This window comes from Protopterus annectens, chromosome 8.part1 (assembly GCF_019279795.1).
Source record: "Protopterus annectens isolate FY-2018-M chromosome 8.part1, PAN1.0, whole genome shotgun sequence".
NCBI classification, from domain to species: domain Eukaryota; kingdom Metazoa; phylum Chordata; order Ceratodontiformes; family Protopteridae; genus Protopterus; species Protopterus annectens.
In genome coordinates this window covers 304,578,740-304,598,439 of record NC_056742.1, presented here as the reverse complement: position 1 = coordinate 304,598,439, position 19,700 = coordinate 304,578,740, and the positions used below count along the sequence as shown (strand labels likewise).

The following is a 19,700-nucleotide window of genomic DNA, read 5'->3' as shown; positions in this document are numbered from 1 at the left end:
TTGGAAAAGGTTAATTGGAACCCCACTTTCTGGACTCTTGCATTCTCCTTGGTTGTTGTAACCCATTTTTGAGTGGGATTGTTTTTAGTATATGATTTTCTCTTCATTTCTTTCATAGGATAAACTCAGTCTGGGGAACTGAAGGAGGAGTGAAAGTTATGGGTAAGGGAGGTGGAGCCAAGTGGGCTAAAGACTTTAGAATTGTTTTTGTTTGGTGTTGGATCCAAGTCTGATCTGAAGTCCCACAGCTTGAGCCAGAGACAGACAACACAAATCTATATGGTGAATGCATCGTTTTCATTTCTTTGAGTGAAAATTATGTGCATGTTTTGTTTTCTTGGTATCAGGAATTTTGCTAAGTTTGGAGTTCAGGATATCAAATGTTCAGTCATCTAAGGAAGATTCTCCAAGTCAACAAGAAGGTGGGCAGGAGAGTGGGAAGGTTGAAATAGATTGAGACTGACAACACAGATTTATCTTGTATCACTGTTTCCTTATCCTGTAAATTGTTTAAATTTCTTTGGGAGGACATTCCTTACTGGTTTCAGTTGAATTAGTTCTTGACTGAAAGAACTATAACTGGGTTGAGCTGACATAGTTTTGTAAATAGCTGCCACATGACTGACATTGATGCCATATGGAATGAAGCCAAAATAGACTCAAGCCTGGCCACTGGTACTGCTGAAAAATTTCATACTGACATGGGATAACAGAAGTAAAAATACTCATGTGCTGAAATACTTTTATTTTGAATTTCTCATGTTAAGGGAGCACAGTCTCAACTGTACCCTACCTCCTTGGGCACCTATTTTTTAGCATGTTCACAATATCATTACCCTGTTATAAAAAATGATGAGAATTAAGTCACATTTCTACTGAAGGCTTCAAAGGTTTAAGGTTAGAAGTTCTAGAGTAGTAAAAGAAGTTTACGGCAACATTCATTTAATTTCCTGTGTTGAGGTCCTTTTACCTTGAGGAACAGCTTGAGACCTGCCATGTTTTAAAAATAATCACATGAACTGTCCATCTCAAGTTTGTCCAACTATGATTGATTCTCCATTTTATGGAAGCTGCTGGTTTAAACACACCTTACCCTCCTAAGTTGCTGCGTGACACTGGCATTTCTAATGAACTCTGTAGAGGATGCAACTGAAATCACAACCACAAAACACTAGATCAAGAATACTTTTATTGTCTCTAAAAGGAGTACTTGTCTATGGGATTTTTGCATGGCAAGACGAAATTGTGAGAATGGGTGTCTGAAATCAACTATCCCTTCAAAGATCTATGAAATGTTATACTGACGTGTTAGACTGAGGTGAATGTGCCTCCCCAGTTAAGGTTGGTACATTTTACATCTGATTTAATTCATTCCCTCCAGTACAGCTCTTTTGAGTGTGTACCTTTAACTTCCATTGGGTGTGGATTAAGCCTTTAAAAAATGAAGTTTTTGCTATACAGTTCTAACAAATACTCATTACAGAGGTTAAATATCAGTGTAGCAGTGGCGGCTAGTGATATCAGACTGCAGGACTGCAGCCCCCCCAGCTATGTACCACAGTGATACAATCCAATAAGTTCAGTAACTTCCCATAGAAAGTGAATCCGGACTGCTGCCTTACCAGTCCGGATTCAGGAAGAAGGCTGTAGACTGCTGATGCCCCAGAGGTCTATGTGGTGCTAACCGCATAGACTGGAAAGGGATCGGACTGCAAGGTCAGTAGTCTTGGAATGGAACATTCAGACAGGAAACCGGAAGTGTGCATTCTGGCATGCACAGATGAGAAGAGCCGGCTTTGGATTTCATTTGCTGCCAAGAAAGCCGTTTGGAGTTTAGTGCAGCTTTGGATTTTATTTTGCTGCCGAGAAAGCCATTACTTTGCAGCTTGGATGTAGGGATTGTGTGTGTGCCGAGAAAGCCATTCTGAGTTTTATTTTGCTGATGGCAGGTATGGATTATAAGAAAGCCATTACTGTTATGTTGCAGGTTTATTTTGCTGCCAAGAAAGCCGTTCAGACTGAGTTTTAATTTGTTGCTGGAAGGTAGAGACTGTAAGAAAACATTCCTTTGCTGCTACAAACACCATGTACCTCCTCAAAACCTATTAGATGAAAAAACACACAATCCGCTGGTCTGTACAATAAAGGTGTATCCTCCAAATAAACCACGCTCCAAAAAGTATTCTGTAACTGGATAGTAGCTTTAATAAACAAACGGACACCAACAGCACAAGGTACAACAACCATAGATTAAGCGCGCTTTCGTCTCTACGTGGGAGACTTCATCAGAATCAGTAAAACTATTAATTGATGCATTTAAATACTTTTTGTTGAAAATTAAAAACCTTGGCAACAAATTAAAACAATTATTGCTTCAATTCAAAGCACTGAAAAACGCACCTAAGGGGCTACTTTGAATGTTCCAAAACTGCTTGTAAATGCATTCATAAAATTCATTCATAAAACAGCTAGTACTCAGTAAAAAATGAATGTTGTCAACATTACAATATAAAGTATGTTAAAAATACTAAAATATATATTAAAGTGTTAAAATGTGTAAGGTACTGGAATTTTAACTATTAAATTTATAAATTTATAAATAGATGGAAATACAAATACATAAATATATGCTGTAAGCCAAAAAGGTCTACAAAAATCTTAAACTAAAACCTAATTTATCAATACTCAAGTGGAAATTTATTTGGGATTTAATGCCAGTAATTTCAATACTGGCTTAATAGAAATATGATCATTCTTTGCTGCTGCCAAGAATGTTATGCTGCAGGTTTATTTTGCTGCCGAGAAAGCCATTCAGAGTTTTAATTTGCTGCTGGAAGTTAGGGACTGTAAGAAAGCCATTACTTTGTTGCCGATAAAGTTATGTTGCAGGTTTATTTTGCTGCTGAGAAAATTATGGTGCAGGTGCAGGTTTATTTTGCTGCCGAGAAAGTTATGCTGCAGGTTTGTTTTGCTGCCGACTTGCTGAGAAAGCCGTTCAGAGTTATAATTTGGTGCTGGCAAGTACTGTAAGTGTGCTGTTGCAGGTTTGTTTTGCTGCCGACCAAGCCTGTTTTCCTGCCAACTTGCTGAGAAAGCCAATCAAAGATATAATTTGGTGCTGGCAGGTACTGTAAGAGGGCTTTGGGATGTTGTACTGAAAGACATTCAGAGTTATGACTTGGAGCCTGTTTTGTTGTACTGAAAGCCATTCAGAGTTATGACTTGGAGCCTGTTTTGCTGCTGACTTGCTGAGAAAGCCGTTCAGTTATAAGTTGGTGCTGGCAGGTACTGTTGCAGGTTTGTTTTGCTGCCGACTTGCTGAGAAGGCCATTCAGAGTTATAATTTGGTGCTCAACTTGCTGAGAAAGGTTGTGTGTGTTATAATTTGGTGCTCAACTTGCTGAGAAAGGTTGTGTGTGTTATAATTTGGTGCTCAACTTGCTGAGAAAGGGTGCGTGTGTGTGCGTGTAATGCCCCAGCCAAGGCATATACTGGTGGCTATAGGGAGAACTCGGGATATGATACCTCAGGCTTGAACCCTTACCCTGGGTTCAGGTAACAAGCGCCTGAATTCCCTACCCACCACCATCTGTTTAACTTCTGCAGATTTTTCACTCATATTTTGTTCTGTTCATCATCAAATCTGTGGTTTCCGGATTTGTAATTCCTTAGATAGTTGATGGTGCAGTGGTAGCATTGTTGTCTCACAGCTAAGAGGTTCTCTGGTTTGATTCTTGGCTGGGGTGCCTTCTGTGTGGAGTCTGCATGTCCCTTCTGTGCAGGTGGTAACAAGAGCCTGAATTCCCTACCCACCACCATCTGTAAAACGTCTGCAGATTTTTGCCTCATATTTTGTTCTGTTCTGTTCATCATGAAATCTGTGGTTTCCGAATTTGCAATGCCTTAGATATTTGATGGTGCAGTGGTAGCACTGTTGCCTCGCAGCTAGAGGTTTTCTGGTTTAATTTTTGGCTGGGGTGCCTTCTGTGTGAAGTCTGCATTTCCTCCCTGTTTTTGTGGGTGGGTTTGCTCTGGTGTCCTCCCATGTTACAAAGACATGTGTCTACAGTATTTCTCCCTGGTCCTCTGCTGAAAATTGGCTTTTGTTCCAAGTCAGACTTTCCTGGTCAACAAATGTTAAATAAAATTGACAGGCATTTGAATTTCAGACTTCATATTCTTCAGAAAGTACATAGTAACACAAAACCTTTTATTCTAGCAATTTTCTAAGTTTATAAGATGGATATTTTAAATGTGCCCCTAGTTTTGGGACGATATTCCTCCATTACTGGCTTCGTCCAGGTGTTTTGTGCTAAGAGGTTGACAGTTATGGTGAGAACTGAATTTACTAAAGGGTAGCCATTTAAGTTTCAGTCTTCCTCTCTTTCATAAAACAGCTGATCTGGCATAGTGGTATGTTGCTCTGACTGTTTCGCACAGGGTCCTGGCTTCAAGGCTTGATAGTGAAATGTATGGTGGTAACATTGCATTTTTTATTAGCAACTTTCCAAGATTATACAAGCAATGTTTAAAATGTGTCTCTGGTTTTTGGGCTTTTGTCCCTCCCCAATAAATTTTGGCTTTTTCCAGATTTCTTGTGCTGCGAAGTTGAGAGATAGTTGAGTGTCGAGTAGATTTTAGAAGGAGCTGAGAGTTGCAGGGGAACAGAAGTTTAGTGCTGCTTATGGTTAGTCTGCTTGTATTCTTAATAGCACAACAGGTTGTGTACTTGCTTTTGCTGCAGAAGGCTGTGGGTTCTACTCCCACAGGGGGTGGGTGCTACCGTATTGAGAATGTCCTCTTTGGCGAAAATACAGGCACTTTATTTGTAGATGAAACAAGGAAATATAAAGTTGTTTGCTAGCAGCAACCTCTTCATTAGTTACACATCTCTTTAATATGGAATTTTATAGATGACTTTTACTTCTGCAGAGATTGTACATATTTACTGATACTGGTGGATTGTAGAAGTTTGAGTAGACTTTTATGATGGAAATGTTCTCAGTTGGGCAGTTTTGTCATTATTGGTGCATGCATTTTGTTTCATTGTTTACTGGAAAAAAATGTTCAAAACAATAAATTTAAAACGCCCTCTAACAGCTGGTACTGTATTATACAAGGAATATAATTTAATACAACCAGGAAGGTGCATCACACAACACATGTATGTCTTGTGCGCAAGGGGGCCTATCATTTAAAGTTGATCTTTATACTAGCCAAATGTATTTTCTTCGAAAGTGAATTTCAATGCTGTTTCACTGAATGTGAGTTTCAAGGGCAGAGAACTTTTAATGCTAAATTTGTTTTCATTGTGAGACTGCATTGCATTGTTTAGCAGATGTCTTAGTGTGTGCTGTAAAATGCAAAATAAAAATTTCAAATGAAATCCAAATCGTCGTAGAAGTAAAGCAGTATGCATATTACAGTGTTTATGGTAAATGGGGCAAAATAGCCAAGTAATTGGACATTGGAATGGCTGCGCGGGGGAGGCTCCATTCGACCATGATTTTGTGAGGGGGGAAGGGCAGCAAACTCAGACAGCCCCGGCTGAACTATACCTCTCAACTGTCCAGAGTTTTGCAGAATGAATAGATTTTTGCTTCTTATTTTTGTTTTTTTCCTCATAATTTGTGTTTTTCTGGCAAATTATTTAGGAATTAAGTCACTAAGTAATGACAGATATTGAGTTTCAGACTTCATAACCTTCAGAAAAATGCATGCCAAAACAAGACCTGTTATTCTATCAACTAAGTTTATACAAGAGCAATATTTAGTACTGTTTGTATGTTTCCCCAGTACATTCGGCCTTGGCCAGATTTCCCCTGTTAACAGGTTGAGAGGTACGTGCAAATAAATTGCTTTATAGAATTAGGCATATCCAAACCTCTCAACTGCCCCTGATTTTGGCTCAAAATGTTGCTGTCCCTTTAATAATACCTCCACAAAATGGCAATTTTGGAAGAAAACATGGGGGGTTTACAATTAATAAATAAATATAATAATCAGAGTTATAGATTACTTTTATTTCAGAAATGCATGTAGATTCATTTATTTTGTCAGCTGCTCAAGTTAACAGTACTAATATTAAAAAAAGTGTCCCCCCTTTGACAGGTTCCCAGCTGTATTGTGTGGCTACTTTATATTTTTGCATCACATTTTTGGTCCATTTTTTTTATAAAATTGTGGTTTTGCAAATTAGAGACAATCAATAAAGATTGAAGTTAGAAAATAATGACGGGCATTTGAGTTTCAGGTTTCATAACCTTCAGTAAATTCATACTAATGCAAGACCTACTATTCTGTTACAAAGTTTATGAGAGCGATATTTAAATGTTGTCCTTATTTTTGGGCCTTTGTCCCACTTCTCTGTATGGATTTGTCCAGATTTCTTGCTCTGAGGTTGAGAGGTATGACAAATGTGTCAGAGCCCATCACAGTCAGCCAGAGACATTTCAAATTGTGACATACTTGTTGCACCCCACTCCCCCCGTGTAGTGACTCTGGATGTGTCCAAGCAAGGCAAGGAGAAGTTATGCAGTGTTAGTGTGCAGAGTATCCTGCCATCCAAGGTAGACCAGTACTACAGTGACTTTTCATCTGTCCTTGTTTGATTTTGCAGAATGTTCAGGCTTTCAGTCATATTTTTATACTGTTGATTTATGCTTCTTATTATTCAGAAAGTGCCCGGTGCTCTGTGTTTAAGTAGCAATGCTTTAATGACCATCAGGTAAAGACTGTAAGATGCAAGTAAGCTTTAATAAGCATACTGTTAAAGAATTGCCAACATTGAAAGCCTTTTTGTTGTTGCCATGCAGAGAATACTTACATAACTAGAAAACGTATAAGCATTGGGTATTGAAATGCATAGGACAGTATTTGTAATAAAGGACAGGATTACAGTATTGTAAGAAGCTCATTACCTTTGTTGAAGACTTGCAGTCATCTTTGCAGGCTTTACCCATAAACTAAACAGAATGCCAACCTATCATGTGTGGTCCATAACCTGTGCAGTAATCCTTTAAGCAATTTATCTTGAGCTTGTTTCTTGTTTGCTGTTCATTTTTTACTTTGATCATGTTTCCCCCATGTCCCCCATGAAACAAGTAGATAGTTGTTGTCAGGCAGCAGGTCTTTTTTGGATAAGAAACATTTTTACAAGTGGGGGTATCACAGAGATTGCTACATTCTGCTTGTTGCTTGGTACTTTTATAAAGCTGAATATAAATTATAATTAGAACTGTAGTGCAAGGAGAAGTGGTTTGAGTTGAGTGCTGCTTGTTTTTCTTATACTTTTCTCTGACTGGCATTCCACTATTGTATTTAAGAAGTAATTAATTTTTTATGCCTTGCAACCTTTTTGTTTCCATCTAAATATTAAGTAAGCTGTCATGCATTGAAATATTTGTATATTCTACACTTCGTTTTGTCTTGATTGGACTCTCATAATGAGGGTTTGGCACCCAGGGCAGCATATTTAATTAAAGTTCCAGTTTTTGTGGTTTTGAGTATAGCCCCTCCCCCTTTTGGTTGGCAACACCCCTTCCGATTGGCCCCACCCATTCAGCTGTCTCCTGCAGCCCCCTTTGATTTGAAGTCACCAGCCGCCACTGCAGTGTAGTTGTGTCTGCAATCATGTATGCTTCACAATAAAATATTCTGATGCCTTGTATATAGCATGATTTTTGGAATTATTAATGCAAATATGAGCAAGCAATATTTGACGCCTGGAGGTGCAGTAGGGGGTAACTGCAGAAGCACCTGGAGGCGCACTTAGCTGTAATGTTAAACTCTTAAGTCTGTACTCTGAATAGCTTAAAGTTTACAGCAGGAATCAAATTGTCATACCTCTGAGGAGGTGTTCATTATCATTCAGCCTGGTTTGTTAGCCATCATGCAGCTGGCAAAAAGAATGTCTAGGCAAATGCTCACAAGTATAAATATTTTCATAACCAAGTCAAGACTCTTCATTGCATTCCTCCGTTCCTTTGGCATTTTGTTTCTTAGTTTATAAATGCTTTTTAGTCAGGTGGACAAAGCCCAAATTAAACAAAAATCACTTCAGTCAGCTAGTGTGAGCATTTGAGATGCTCTTTAATAAATACAAATATTCTTAAGGTTTAAGTTGGTGTTTACAACATAGTTACAGTTCCATTTGTCTTCCCCAGTCTGATTTGTAAACCAGATTACTGAATTAAGATAACTATCTGCATAAACTGTTTTGATAACTTTGTTACTAAGTAGTGTCAGCTTGGTTTGTGCTGCATTCCAAGCAGTCTGCAACAAATTGTTTAGTGTCCCAAGAACACAGAAATATGATGGTCTGCTTATAATCGGTTTCTAATAACGACAAAAACCTAATTGCTTTTTAATGTATACATGTATCCCTTTTTGACAACACGGTGACTCACTTGTATGTAAATACCTGTTTTTTAGTGACTTTAGGAGTGACAAGTGGTAGTTCAGTCGTAATTTGGTTGTAAGAGTTTTTTATTTATCTTGTTGACAAGATTAGTACCACTAGGTCTGCAGCCTGTTTTCAGGGGAGTCTGAAAGTGAGCAGGGCATCAGAGAAATTCCCCCATTGTTTTTTGGTTAAGTGCTGTGGGATATTAAACATCTACCTGAGCTACCAGCAACTCAAATAGATGGGACCTCCGTTAAACATCTCGTGCAGAGACTGGCAAGCCTGGGAGTGAAGCAGTCTCCACCCCCACCCACCCCCTGCCTTTACTGAAGTGTGAATATTGGAAAAATGGATGCAAGCATCTGTTGTGGGAATAGAGACCAGAGTCTTCTGAATTTCTATCGTCAAAGGTGAAGAATACTACTTGTTGAGGCACTGACCACTACGTAATAAAACATCATATGGGATATATTTTATTTACAAAAAATGTTTGAAACTGACTCAGTTCTTTGTATAGACTTAAGACTTTAGCACAAGAATGTTTCTGATTTTAGTGTTTGTACATGCTGTGTTTAAAACATTTCATACTTCAATCTCTATTCAGATACTCAATACTGCTCGAAAACACTTTGGAGCTGGGGGTAATCAGAGGATCCGATTCACATTACCTCCTTTGGTGTTTGCAGCCTATCGTCTGGCTTTCCGTTATAAAGAAAATTCCAAAGTGGTATGTTGTCATGTTATTAGCAGTTCAGAAAAAAGTGTGTTTTAACACCACTATTCCAAAAAAAAGTCTGGAAATGAATGTCTTTTTTCAATGTTTAATTGTATAAACGTAGAAAAGATTTAGCAACTTTTGAAGAAGTTTGTTTTAGCAATCATCAGAATAATTTTTAGAGCTTACTTGGGAGGTATCCTGAAGTGGGAAACTGATTAGAGTTTGTAATACAGTATACCTACCGTAACACAACTGAGTTTTCTCTCATTCCTTTGCTCAGATTTGTGCACACCTCCTACTTTGTCACATGCTATTATGTCATCCATCAGGTAAAGAGAGTTGCTCAGTCCCTGCATACCTTTTTGTTTTTCTGCTACTTGCATAGCCTGACTCAGTCTTAGTGTTAAGTTCCCGTGTTCTATGCATAAAACGCTGAACGTATTCCAGAAGTTAACAGATCTCAAACCAAGAGCCAAACCAACACTGTATCTGGCCCTTGTAAGCCAAGCGTATTTTGAATAATTGTCGTATCAGTTGTTAAACCTGACCTTCTAGAGGAGATGAAGTAGAAAGCTCAGTGCTTGCTTCAGCCATCTCAGAATGTCAGCTGTAAGCGCTGTCAAGTGCAAAGAACTGCAAGAATGTCCCTTGGGTAGTCTTGGGTCAGTGCTGGAATAGTTTGAGACTGTAATGCAGGTGGAGGTCCAGTACTGGTCATGTCATTCTCCTGCTAAGCTCAAGTATGTGGAAACCTTGAACCCATGATAAGTTTTCCCTCAGCTGAAAAGGGAGTTCACCTTTGAAGTTAAACTTATCTAATGTTGTCTCTTCCATCCTTTCTTCAATGTATGGGTCTTGTTTCCCTGACTGATCCAGTTTGGTCACTTTCAAGCTTCTAGATCCATTGCACAGGCTCCTCCCCTTACCCATAATCCGTGGTGTTACATGAAATTTCTCAGATCTCTTTTGCCACCACAAATGTAAGATGGATCTTTGAGAGTTTAGGAGATGCGTGAATAATTTTTGATGAATCTTTATATTTCATAAATTAAAACTTTTTGTTTCATACTATATCTGCTCATCTCCTAACCTTCCTTTTCCGTGTTTCTTCACCTTGTATGTTAGAAAGGTGTGTGTGTTTGTGTGTGTGTGTGTATATATATATATATATATATATATATATGTGTGTATATATATATATATATATATATATATATATATATCCATAATATATATATATATATATATATATATATATATATATATATATATATATGTATAGTGTTTGTGCTTGTGTGCACACATATATAAAACTTTCTACTTTTCATCTTTTATTTGCTAGATTGTAGTTATTACTGATGTTGTGATTACCTTATTAATTTTCCCTTTTAATATGTACAAAAAACTATATGCTTTTAAAAAGTGTGTAGCTTGTTCCCACAAGCTACCAAACTCTGATGCTTCTATTGTGCGGGCCCTTCACACCTGGACATAGCCTGATCCATCTGTGAAGCTTTTGAGCAGCATGCCATTATAGAGAAAAGAAGCAAACTTATTTAAAATGACTTCTCCCAGCCCCTGCGGTTAAAAGTGCTCTTAGTTCTAGAAACCTTCTTCTGCTTCTATCTTCCTCCTCCCAAAAAAAAAAAAAAAAAACTGTTGACAAACCTGTGGAAAAAAAAAGAAGTCAAAATCTTTGTGGAAGAGGTCTCCAGATCTTTCTTCCTTTTCATATCTAGCATCTAAAATTTCAAAATCCTCAGAGCCAGTGCACTGTTTGAATCCCATTATCGGATCCAGTGCCCCACCATGATTTTCCCCAGAGCCTCTGTCACTTATGCACCATACTGCAGTCCTACAAGTAAAAATGTATAATCACTCCAGACCTCCCTCCACAGCTTCATCTTTCCAGTCAGCCCAGGGCATCCAGGATCCTAACAGAACCTGGTGTGGACAAGATGATAAGGTAATTCCTCTGGACCCAGATCCAGTTGGGGGTCCTTCCAGATCCAGTTTCCACTGGAGCAAAGGGAATTGACAGCTTCTTCATGTCATGTAATTATTCCTTCTCAAATCCAATCTTTTGGATCTAACTATAGGATCTGTCCTCCACCTGGGCTAAGTCTGCATCAGAGGCTAAGCTTAGTTCCTTGACCCTGATGAGTTCTCTGAGTAAGTCCACTGTGGCTGCTTTGGAGCCATCTGATTCTCTGAAATGAACTGTTGGTGCTGACTCTAACAGGATGGGTTCAGATTCGAGGTCCCAGGAGCCATTCCTTCCTCTTGGGGTTTCAGAGCTAGATAGTTTGGCTCCAGTGTCAGCCTCTGATCCTGGCCATGCAGCATCTCGGGTTGAGCCTCTCACCTGGGCTTTGACTCTTACAGCTTGGCTCCCTGAACCTGTTTCAGAGTTTATGTTCAAGGCTTTCAGTAGTGTACTCTCTCATTCCAGAGAAAAGACTTCCTTCAAGCTCTGATCTTTCCCTCCCCCCCCAAAGGTTCTCCCTGGGTCTGAATCCTACCCTTGTCCCATTAGGAAAAGCAGTGACCAAAAATCTCACACAGGCTCCTGTGGAGCAGACCACATCAACTTTGGAGTCCTCACCAGGGTATTCCATTGAGGAGTTACACAAGAAGCACACGTAAAAGGAGGCACCTAGATTCTTCTCAAGAATGTCACCACTGACTTTGACAAAGTGGGGAGGTTCCCCTGATCCCCACCTTGAAGAATTGTCAATTGGGAAGACCCTCAAACTTCTTAAACAGAAAGGGGGATGGTCTTCCCAGCTGCATTCTCCAGAAGAGCCATTATTCAGCAAGGATTTTGGCTGTGTCCCATCTACATCTTGGGTGGTCCCTGAAGAGGGTAAAGTGATAAACCTGATTTCCACACAGGCTTTGAAGGAACTGGACACAGTGGAACCCATTCTCAAGAAATCTGACAAATTCCTTGTTGCCCCAAAGGACAAGCCCATTGAAGCAACGACCCGGCCATAGATTTATGTGTTGGTGGTGGTGGCGGTGGCCACCAAGAAGGAACTGGTGGAAGAGAGTTCCCCTGTCCACCCACCAATCAGGGAGTCTTGTGTGTTGGACAAATTTTGGAAGAGAGTCTACCCCTCATCTTCTTTCTCAGTGAGAGCTTTAAATTATCTGGCACATGTTACACAGTTTCAGAGATATTTGACCAAAGAAATCTCCACATCTCTCCAGGGACCATGAGTGAGGATCAAAGGAAGGCCATTGATGCGCAACTGGCTACCCTTTAATTTTGTCCAATATCTCTATGCGCCTTATCTCCAGTGCTATGGATGGTGCATTAAGTGCAGCTAGTACAGGCATATCAATTAGGAGACCACCTGGATGAGGCTGTGCAACCTTGCAGAACACTTCAAGGTGTTCTTTGTGAATACCCCCTATAATTGCTCAACATTTTCTGGTCCCAAGGTGAAAGATACTATCTCCTGAAGTGAAAAGGAGGGAAATCCCCTTTCTGCCATAGGAATCAAATTTTCCACTTCCCAAAGGGCCTTTTCCAGGAATCAAAAGGGAGGCTAGAAAATTTGTTTCCATAAATCTCGGGGGTTTCTCACCCAACACCTCAAGGTGACCCCCCTCTGATAAGGGGGAGGGGGATCTTATAATATATGTTACTGTAGGGTCTGAGGTGGTTCAGAGGATTAAAGCTTCAGGGGTCATTTCTCTGAGAAGCCTTTTCAGTGCTCCTGAGCACTTACCCAGCTACTACACAGTGGAGGCAGTCAAGGTAGGGTACTTTTCCCTGCACTCTGCAATCTGGACGTCCATCACTCACGACAAATAGGTGTGGAGTGTAATAACCAGAGGCTGCTTCATCCCCTTTCATACCATTCCTTCAGTTTCAAAAAGACTTCACAATGTTCTGTTCTCTCAAAAGAAAGCAATAGCTTCAGAAATAAAGCTCCATTATCACCACGTCTCTCAAGGGCATCTTTCATCCCCCTTCAAGCCACAGTGAACATGGGCACTTCCCATTTATGGTGGAGGGACTATGTGGGGAAAGACCATTCAAGGCACATGGTCACAGTCAGAGACCAGACATCACATCAACATATTGGAGATGAAGAGTGGTCCTCCTAGCATTACAGGCTTTTCAGAACAGTCTTCCCAGAGATGTGATACCCGTTCAGACAGACACTGTAGCAGTTGTCTGGTACATCAACAAACTGGGAGGATCCAGATTGTACCCATTTTGAGAGGCCATGAGAGTATGGCAGTGGGCAATATCTTTTCACCACTTTCTAGTAACAATATATATCACAGGCAAGTCCAGTGTGCTAGTGGACAAGTTGAGCAAGGTTTAACCTTCTCATGAGTGGTCCCTCAACCAAGTAGTCAGAGATGTTATTCAACCATTAGGGACTATGTTGCTGTGATCTTTGAATCTCTTTTCAACACCAAGTACAGCAAGTCATTTTCTCTGATCTCTCCAGAGGGAGAGTCACCTAGGGATGCTGTGTCCCACAGTTGACCCCCAGGACTCCTTAATGCATTTCCCCCATTCCTCTGATTGAGAAAGATCACAGTCATCCTAATAGTCCCTTATTGGTCTTGACAAGTATGGTTTCCCTTCCTCTGGCCTTATCTTGTGCACCCTTCCTGGGTGCTGGGCAAAGTGCCAAATTGCCTCACCCAGATATTCAATCCATCAAATCGACCATACAGTTTCTCCAGTTCCAGTGGTGGGTAGACAGTCCAGGTTTTCATAATCAGTTATTCATATTCTAACATCTTCCCAAAAACCTTCTACACTTATTGTTATATAAATTATATTATTATACTGGAATTCATTAATTCAAATGTCCTGGACCAGCTCGTTCTTACCCCCACTAGAGGTAGCAACATCCTTGACCTGGCCATTACCAACATGGGCGACCGTTGCTCTACACCAGTAGTTAACTCCTCCCTGGTTAGATCCAACCACAAACTAATCGCCCTGCAAATCCACATCCCTCGCACCCCACCCCCCAGCAAATGTAACCACCATGAAAAACTTCTCCAAAGCTAACTTTGGGCTCCTAAAAACAGAGGTGGCTAACTTCATGGCACACATGCAAATAGAGAATAGTTGCATGACCACTGAATCATACACCAATGCACTGTACAAACTCATACACAAATGCATGGATCTTGCTATACCCAATAGAACCAAGACACTATCCTCCAAAAAAAGGAAGCCAATCTGGTGGTCCCCTGCCATACACAAATGCTACAACAGGAGGAGGAAACTGATGCAGAATAAGGTGAAGTCCCAAGACTAGAAAAACTCCCTTATTAGCCTCAACAAAAAGCTGAGATCCCTCATCAAATCCTTTAAAGCTAGCTATGAAAACAGAATTGCAGCAGATAATAAAGACAACCACAAGGCCTTCTATAGTTATGTAAAGAATCTCCATGGCATTACCCAGATTTGCTCCGAGCTACAGCACAGTGGTACCTCCTATACTGAGCCAACAGATATTGCCAATATACTGGCCGACAGATTCAATGCCAACTTTACCCTTCTCTTCCCCCGCAAAGGACAAATCGCAATACCAGTAGATTGCCAGGCACCCAGTATTACTGCTGCACAGTTTAAAATAGCACTGTCCAAGGCCAAGAATACAGCTTCCATGGGACCGGACAATATCCCTGGCTGTGTTCTACATGAACTGTAGAGTGAACTGGCACCTCACCTGTGTGCCCTGTTCAATCACAACCTCAACTCAGGCTTTGTCCCTACTGAATGGTGCACTGCTACAGTCATCCCTCTCCACAAAGGAGGAGTGACTACAGACCCTGGAAACTATCGCCCCGTTAGCCTGACGAGTCTGATATGCAAAGCTGTGGAATGCATCATCATGGACCTAATAAACAAGGTTATAGGAATCTCCAAGCTCTGGATCCCACACAGTTTGGTTTTGTGAAGGGTAGATCATGCCTGTTCAACTTGGTTGACTTCTTTGAGTCAGTCACCAGAGCTGTGGATGAAGGCAGGGTGGTTCATACAGCCTACCTTGATCTGGTCAAGGTGTTTGATACCATTCCCCATTCAGGAATCATAGAAAAACTCACTAAGCTAGACAGCAACCCCTGTATCACTAGGTCAGTTGCAAACTGGCTCACAGATAGAACCCACAGTGTGAAAGTAGCAGACTCCAAGTCAGACTGCCAACCAGACACGAGTGGAGTCCCACTGGGTCCTCTCCTGTTTGGTATCTACTTCTCTACTTCTCTGAAGTCCAGGCCAACACAAAGGGTCTCTGACAAAGTTCGCAGACAATTGCAAGTTGGGAGCTATTACTAACTCCCCAAGATATGTTACCATCCTACAGAATGGCCTCACTGAGATCAACGACTGGTGTTAGGACCATTGCCTTAAGCTCAGTGCCAAAAAATGTTGTCGTCATCTCCTTTGGAAAAAACTGGTTCCCATGAATTACCACATCCATGGTAGTCCACTGAACATAGAAGTTATAAGAGATCTGGGAACACAGATTGTTAGCAGTGTCTCATTTGACTACCATATTGCCACTGTGGTCAGACAGTCCTTTGTGGCACATCTCATTACTAAGGGTTTTGCATCCATGAAGAAAGAGGTCATTGTCTCCCTCTACTCATTAGGCCAATCATAGAGTACAATGCCCCATTTGGCGTGTACCTCACTAGACACCTGCAACAACTGGAGAGGCCGCAGAAGTACTTCACAAAGAGGATCATAAGCCTTAAACACTTGTCCTATATGGACAGACTCAAAAAAACTATTCTCTGTCTCATATTGCCTACTTAGAGGTGATCTCTGCTTGACAAAGCCATGTCTGATCCAGCTCTGTTAGAAATGCTGCATCTAAAGAAATCCCAATCCCTCCACACTACATGCTCCAGTAACCTCAACTTCATTACCATAATCAACAGAACGTACTGGAGGGACAGGTTCATAACCCAGAGACTGCCCTTGCTATGGAATAGACTTCCCATGCATGTCAAACAGAGCACCTTACTGGCCCTTTTCAAGAGAAACGATGAGTGGTTGGAAATAGAAAATTCACCCCGGGGAATCACTCCAGAGGCTCTACTCGACAGAGGCACTTGGAACTAAGGTCGGGTGGCATGATGTCAGGGTAATCCTATGGGCTAGGTTTGTAAAGGCTCCAGGGCCATTAGCGTAGTACACACCTGTAAACACACAAAATCTGCAAAAGTAAATGGAAGAGATTCTCCATTTAGACAGTTGAGAGCAATTTTGATCCTTTGTCAGCTCCCTTCACAACAATTCTGCTGTTCTTGACAGATCTCTTTAAGAAAGAAGCCAGCTATTGCACTGTCAGAGTGCTATTAGCGACCAGATTGCCTTTTCACATTGGTGAGAATCACACCTCTATTGCATCCTTAAGACTATCTAAAACCTTTCATAGAGAAAATTTTCTGTTACTGCCACCACTTAGAAATCCAATTCCTTTTTGGGATATTACTGTTTTACAGCAAGTCCTAACTAGTCCTCCATTTGAACCATCTGCCAAGGTGGAAATAAAATTTTCATCATGGGGAAAACTCTTTTCTGGTTACTATTACTCATCTCTTAAGATACATGCCTTGTCTGTAACCTCTTACTTGTTTTTTACAAAGACTCAGTGAGTGTGACAGCCAGTTCTTCCTTTCTTCCAAAGGTGACTTCTGAATCTCATCAGCCAAGCCATAAATCTATCCATGTTTTTCTCAAAATTTTCAAACAAGGTGAATGTACCTTACACTTAGATGTTCAACGTCATTTGATATTCTGTTTTCACCAGACCAGAGTTTCAGGGAAAAAAATTATCAGTTATTTCTCTGTGACTCTCCTGTCAAAATGGGAAAAGGAGTATCTGAGGTCCTACTCTTACATAGGTTGTCTGTGCATTTTCTGTGTTTACAAGCAAATGCAGCAATGTCTGTGCATTTTCTGTGTTTACAAGCAGATGCAGCAATCCCTGCTTATTCCCCCTAAAAGTCCATTCTACTAGATCAGCTAATTCATCCACAGCATTCTTTTGCAGTGTACCTCTTTATGACATTTGTGCATCTGCCAGTTGGTCTAATGTTCACACGTGTATTTCTTACTGTAAATTGGATATACAGTCCAAGTAAAGAGTCTGTTTTAGTCTGGCTGTGCTCTGGAATATCCTTCCATAAGACCACCCAAGTGTTACTTTAGCTAGGGACTCTGCTCGATACATTGAGGAACGGACAGGAAAAACAACAGATAAGAAAGTTGTGTACCCACCATAACGATACCTCCGTGTTCTCTTTCCAGCCTTCAACTCCCCACCCACCTTCCCTCTTCCAAATGTTTGGCAGCATTTGATCTTCTGGTTTCTGTTTTTTTCTGACTGTCCTAGCCTTGGTTCCTTGAAGTTATTTATCAAGATGTTTGTTTTTTTTTCATCTGGTTTGTCTTCACTACCTCTGTTTTAGATTCCATACTGTTACTTCTTCCAAGGGGCAAACTTGATCTGGTATATTTCACATAGCAGGGATTGTGGGTAAGGGAAGGAACCTGACCACTAGATACAGAAGCTTGAAAGTGACTGAAGTCTGATCCGATGTGGATCTGAAATCCATACATTGAGTAAGGATGGAGAGAGACAAAACAGATCGATCATTATGGTGAATACATAACTTTCATTTTTTTAAGGTTCCTTCAGAGAAGTGCTCTTCAATCGCCTTCATTGCTAATAGCCTTTTACATAAACCATTCCAATCACCCAAGTGTACTGCAACTACCAGAGATATTTCATCCTTTTCTGTATTGGTTTTCACACAGTATTCAATGACTGCTGCATAGTGTTTTATATAGCAAGACCTCTAAATCTATCCTGGTCTACTTTACACTTTAATAGTCAGATTGCATTACATCACCGAGTAGCTGGTGATGGTCTGTTTTGAACATTTACATGACTGCAACATGCATCTTGAACGTCTATCGTATTTAGATTGCTTATTCTGTAGTTTAGTATGACTTCTGTTTTAGTTATTTATGCTTTGCTTGTGACGTAGCCGAATTTATTTATGTAGTGTACATGGTTTTCATCTAAAGATTGTCGTTTTTCACCCTTGTCTTCTGCTAAAAATGGTTTCTGCCCTGTTAGTTCTGATTAACAAACAAAGTTAAATAAGTAAATAAATAGCTGGATCTGAAGCAAACAGTAGACCCTACAAGTCTCTTAAAGTAGACTGTCACGTGTGGTGTGTACTTCCTTTGGCTCCAGAGCCCCATTAGCTGACCTCCAGCACTGATCTCTTGCATTAAGTGAGCCAGAGCCTACCCCGGTATGAAGCATAATTTTCCCTTCTGATTAGTTTCTTGTGAAGGGTACAACATTCGGTTATTCAGGAAGATATGATGTGGATGTTGTTGCATGTAGCTAGCTTTATCAGGATGTGTTTCATGCTCTGCAGTTCTACAGGATGTCAGACCACATGTCTTGTCTTGAAGAAATAGACTAGAGGAGAAATTACAGGCATGCATACTGGGACACAAAACCCTTTTCTTAGACACCATTGACATCATATGGCAAGATAATAGCTCTGATTTGGAACTCAAACCCAAGGTTGGTGTGGTTTATTTTCATTTATATAAATGTATGATTTCCTGTGCAGTAAGGGATGGTTTAACGAAGATGTTTCTTGTTTAAAAAAAAAAGCAACAATTGAATTCATTTATGTAATACTGTTTAGGTTATGTGATATATAGTAATATATGTGAAGCATAATTTTTGTTATGTTAATATAGTTTGATTACTTTTATGAGTGCAAATCTGCCTGTGTCGCAAATGATAATTCAATAAAGGTGCTTGGGAAAAAGAAAAAAAAGGCTTACAGTGTACCATACTGGTGTCATTGCTACTAGACTAACAAAAGCCTCTGAATAGATAGGTGACGAATTTCCCGTAAGAGCCTTATCCTTTGGCTGAGAACCTCCCAACGTGGTGATTAAGATCACATTACACACATGCTGATGCATGTGCGCACACACACACACACACACTCCATCTTTCATAGATCAAAATTCCCACTTTAATGCGGTAGATTCTAAGAGTGTAGACATTTGATAGCAGTTTCACTGTACTGTCTGTTGCTCTTCTTTTCAGGAAGTTTCTGTAATAGAAAACTTTGCACATTTGTCACTTCCATCTGTTCCAAAAATACAAGTATCGCTTTGTTTTTTTCCCCAGAATAAAAGGGTATTATTTCAGCATTTAGGTTCATAGGTTCATACTAGGCTATCTGCCCTGGGGCATTTATAAGCCTAGCCCAATTGTGTTTGGCTTACGCCACCCCTTGATTTGAGTATACTGTGCCCTTTTTAAAGTTTAGTTTACTGTGCCTCTGTCTAATAGTGACACGGAAGTAATCCCTGGGACAAGCCTACGATCCCCATCCACTCATCAAGATTCTTCTTGAAGAGTCAGTGAGGTGCTCTGCCTAGCCACCACTCCCACAAGAGGGGAAAACATACTAGACCTGATCATTACCAACATGGGGACTCTATGCTCCATACCAGAAGTATATCCCTCAAAGAAA

The 19,700-nt window shown here is 40.4% G+C and overlaps 1 protein-coding gene across 1 annotated transcript in view; it reads left to right on the top strand.

Annotated features, from left to right (window-relative positions):
* The window catches only part of VPS35 (VPS35 retromer complex component), a gene marked incomplete in the record, with an annotated part of 976,266 nt that overhangs the window by 847,201 nt on the left and 109,365 nt on the right, over positions 1–19,700 (top strand). Inside the window, 1 exon segment of the mRNA XM_044081892.1 lies at positions 9,009–9,131. Within this exon segment, the coding sequence (XP_043937827.1) occupies positions 9,009–9,131 (123 nt within the window).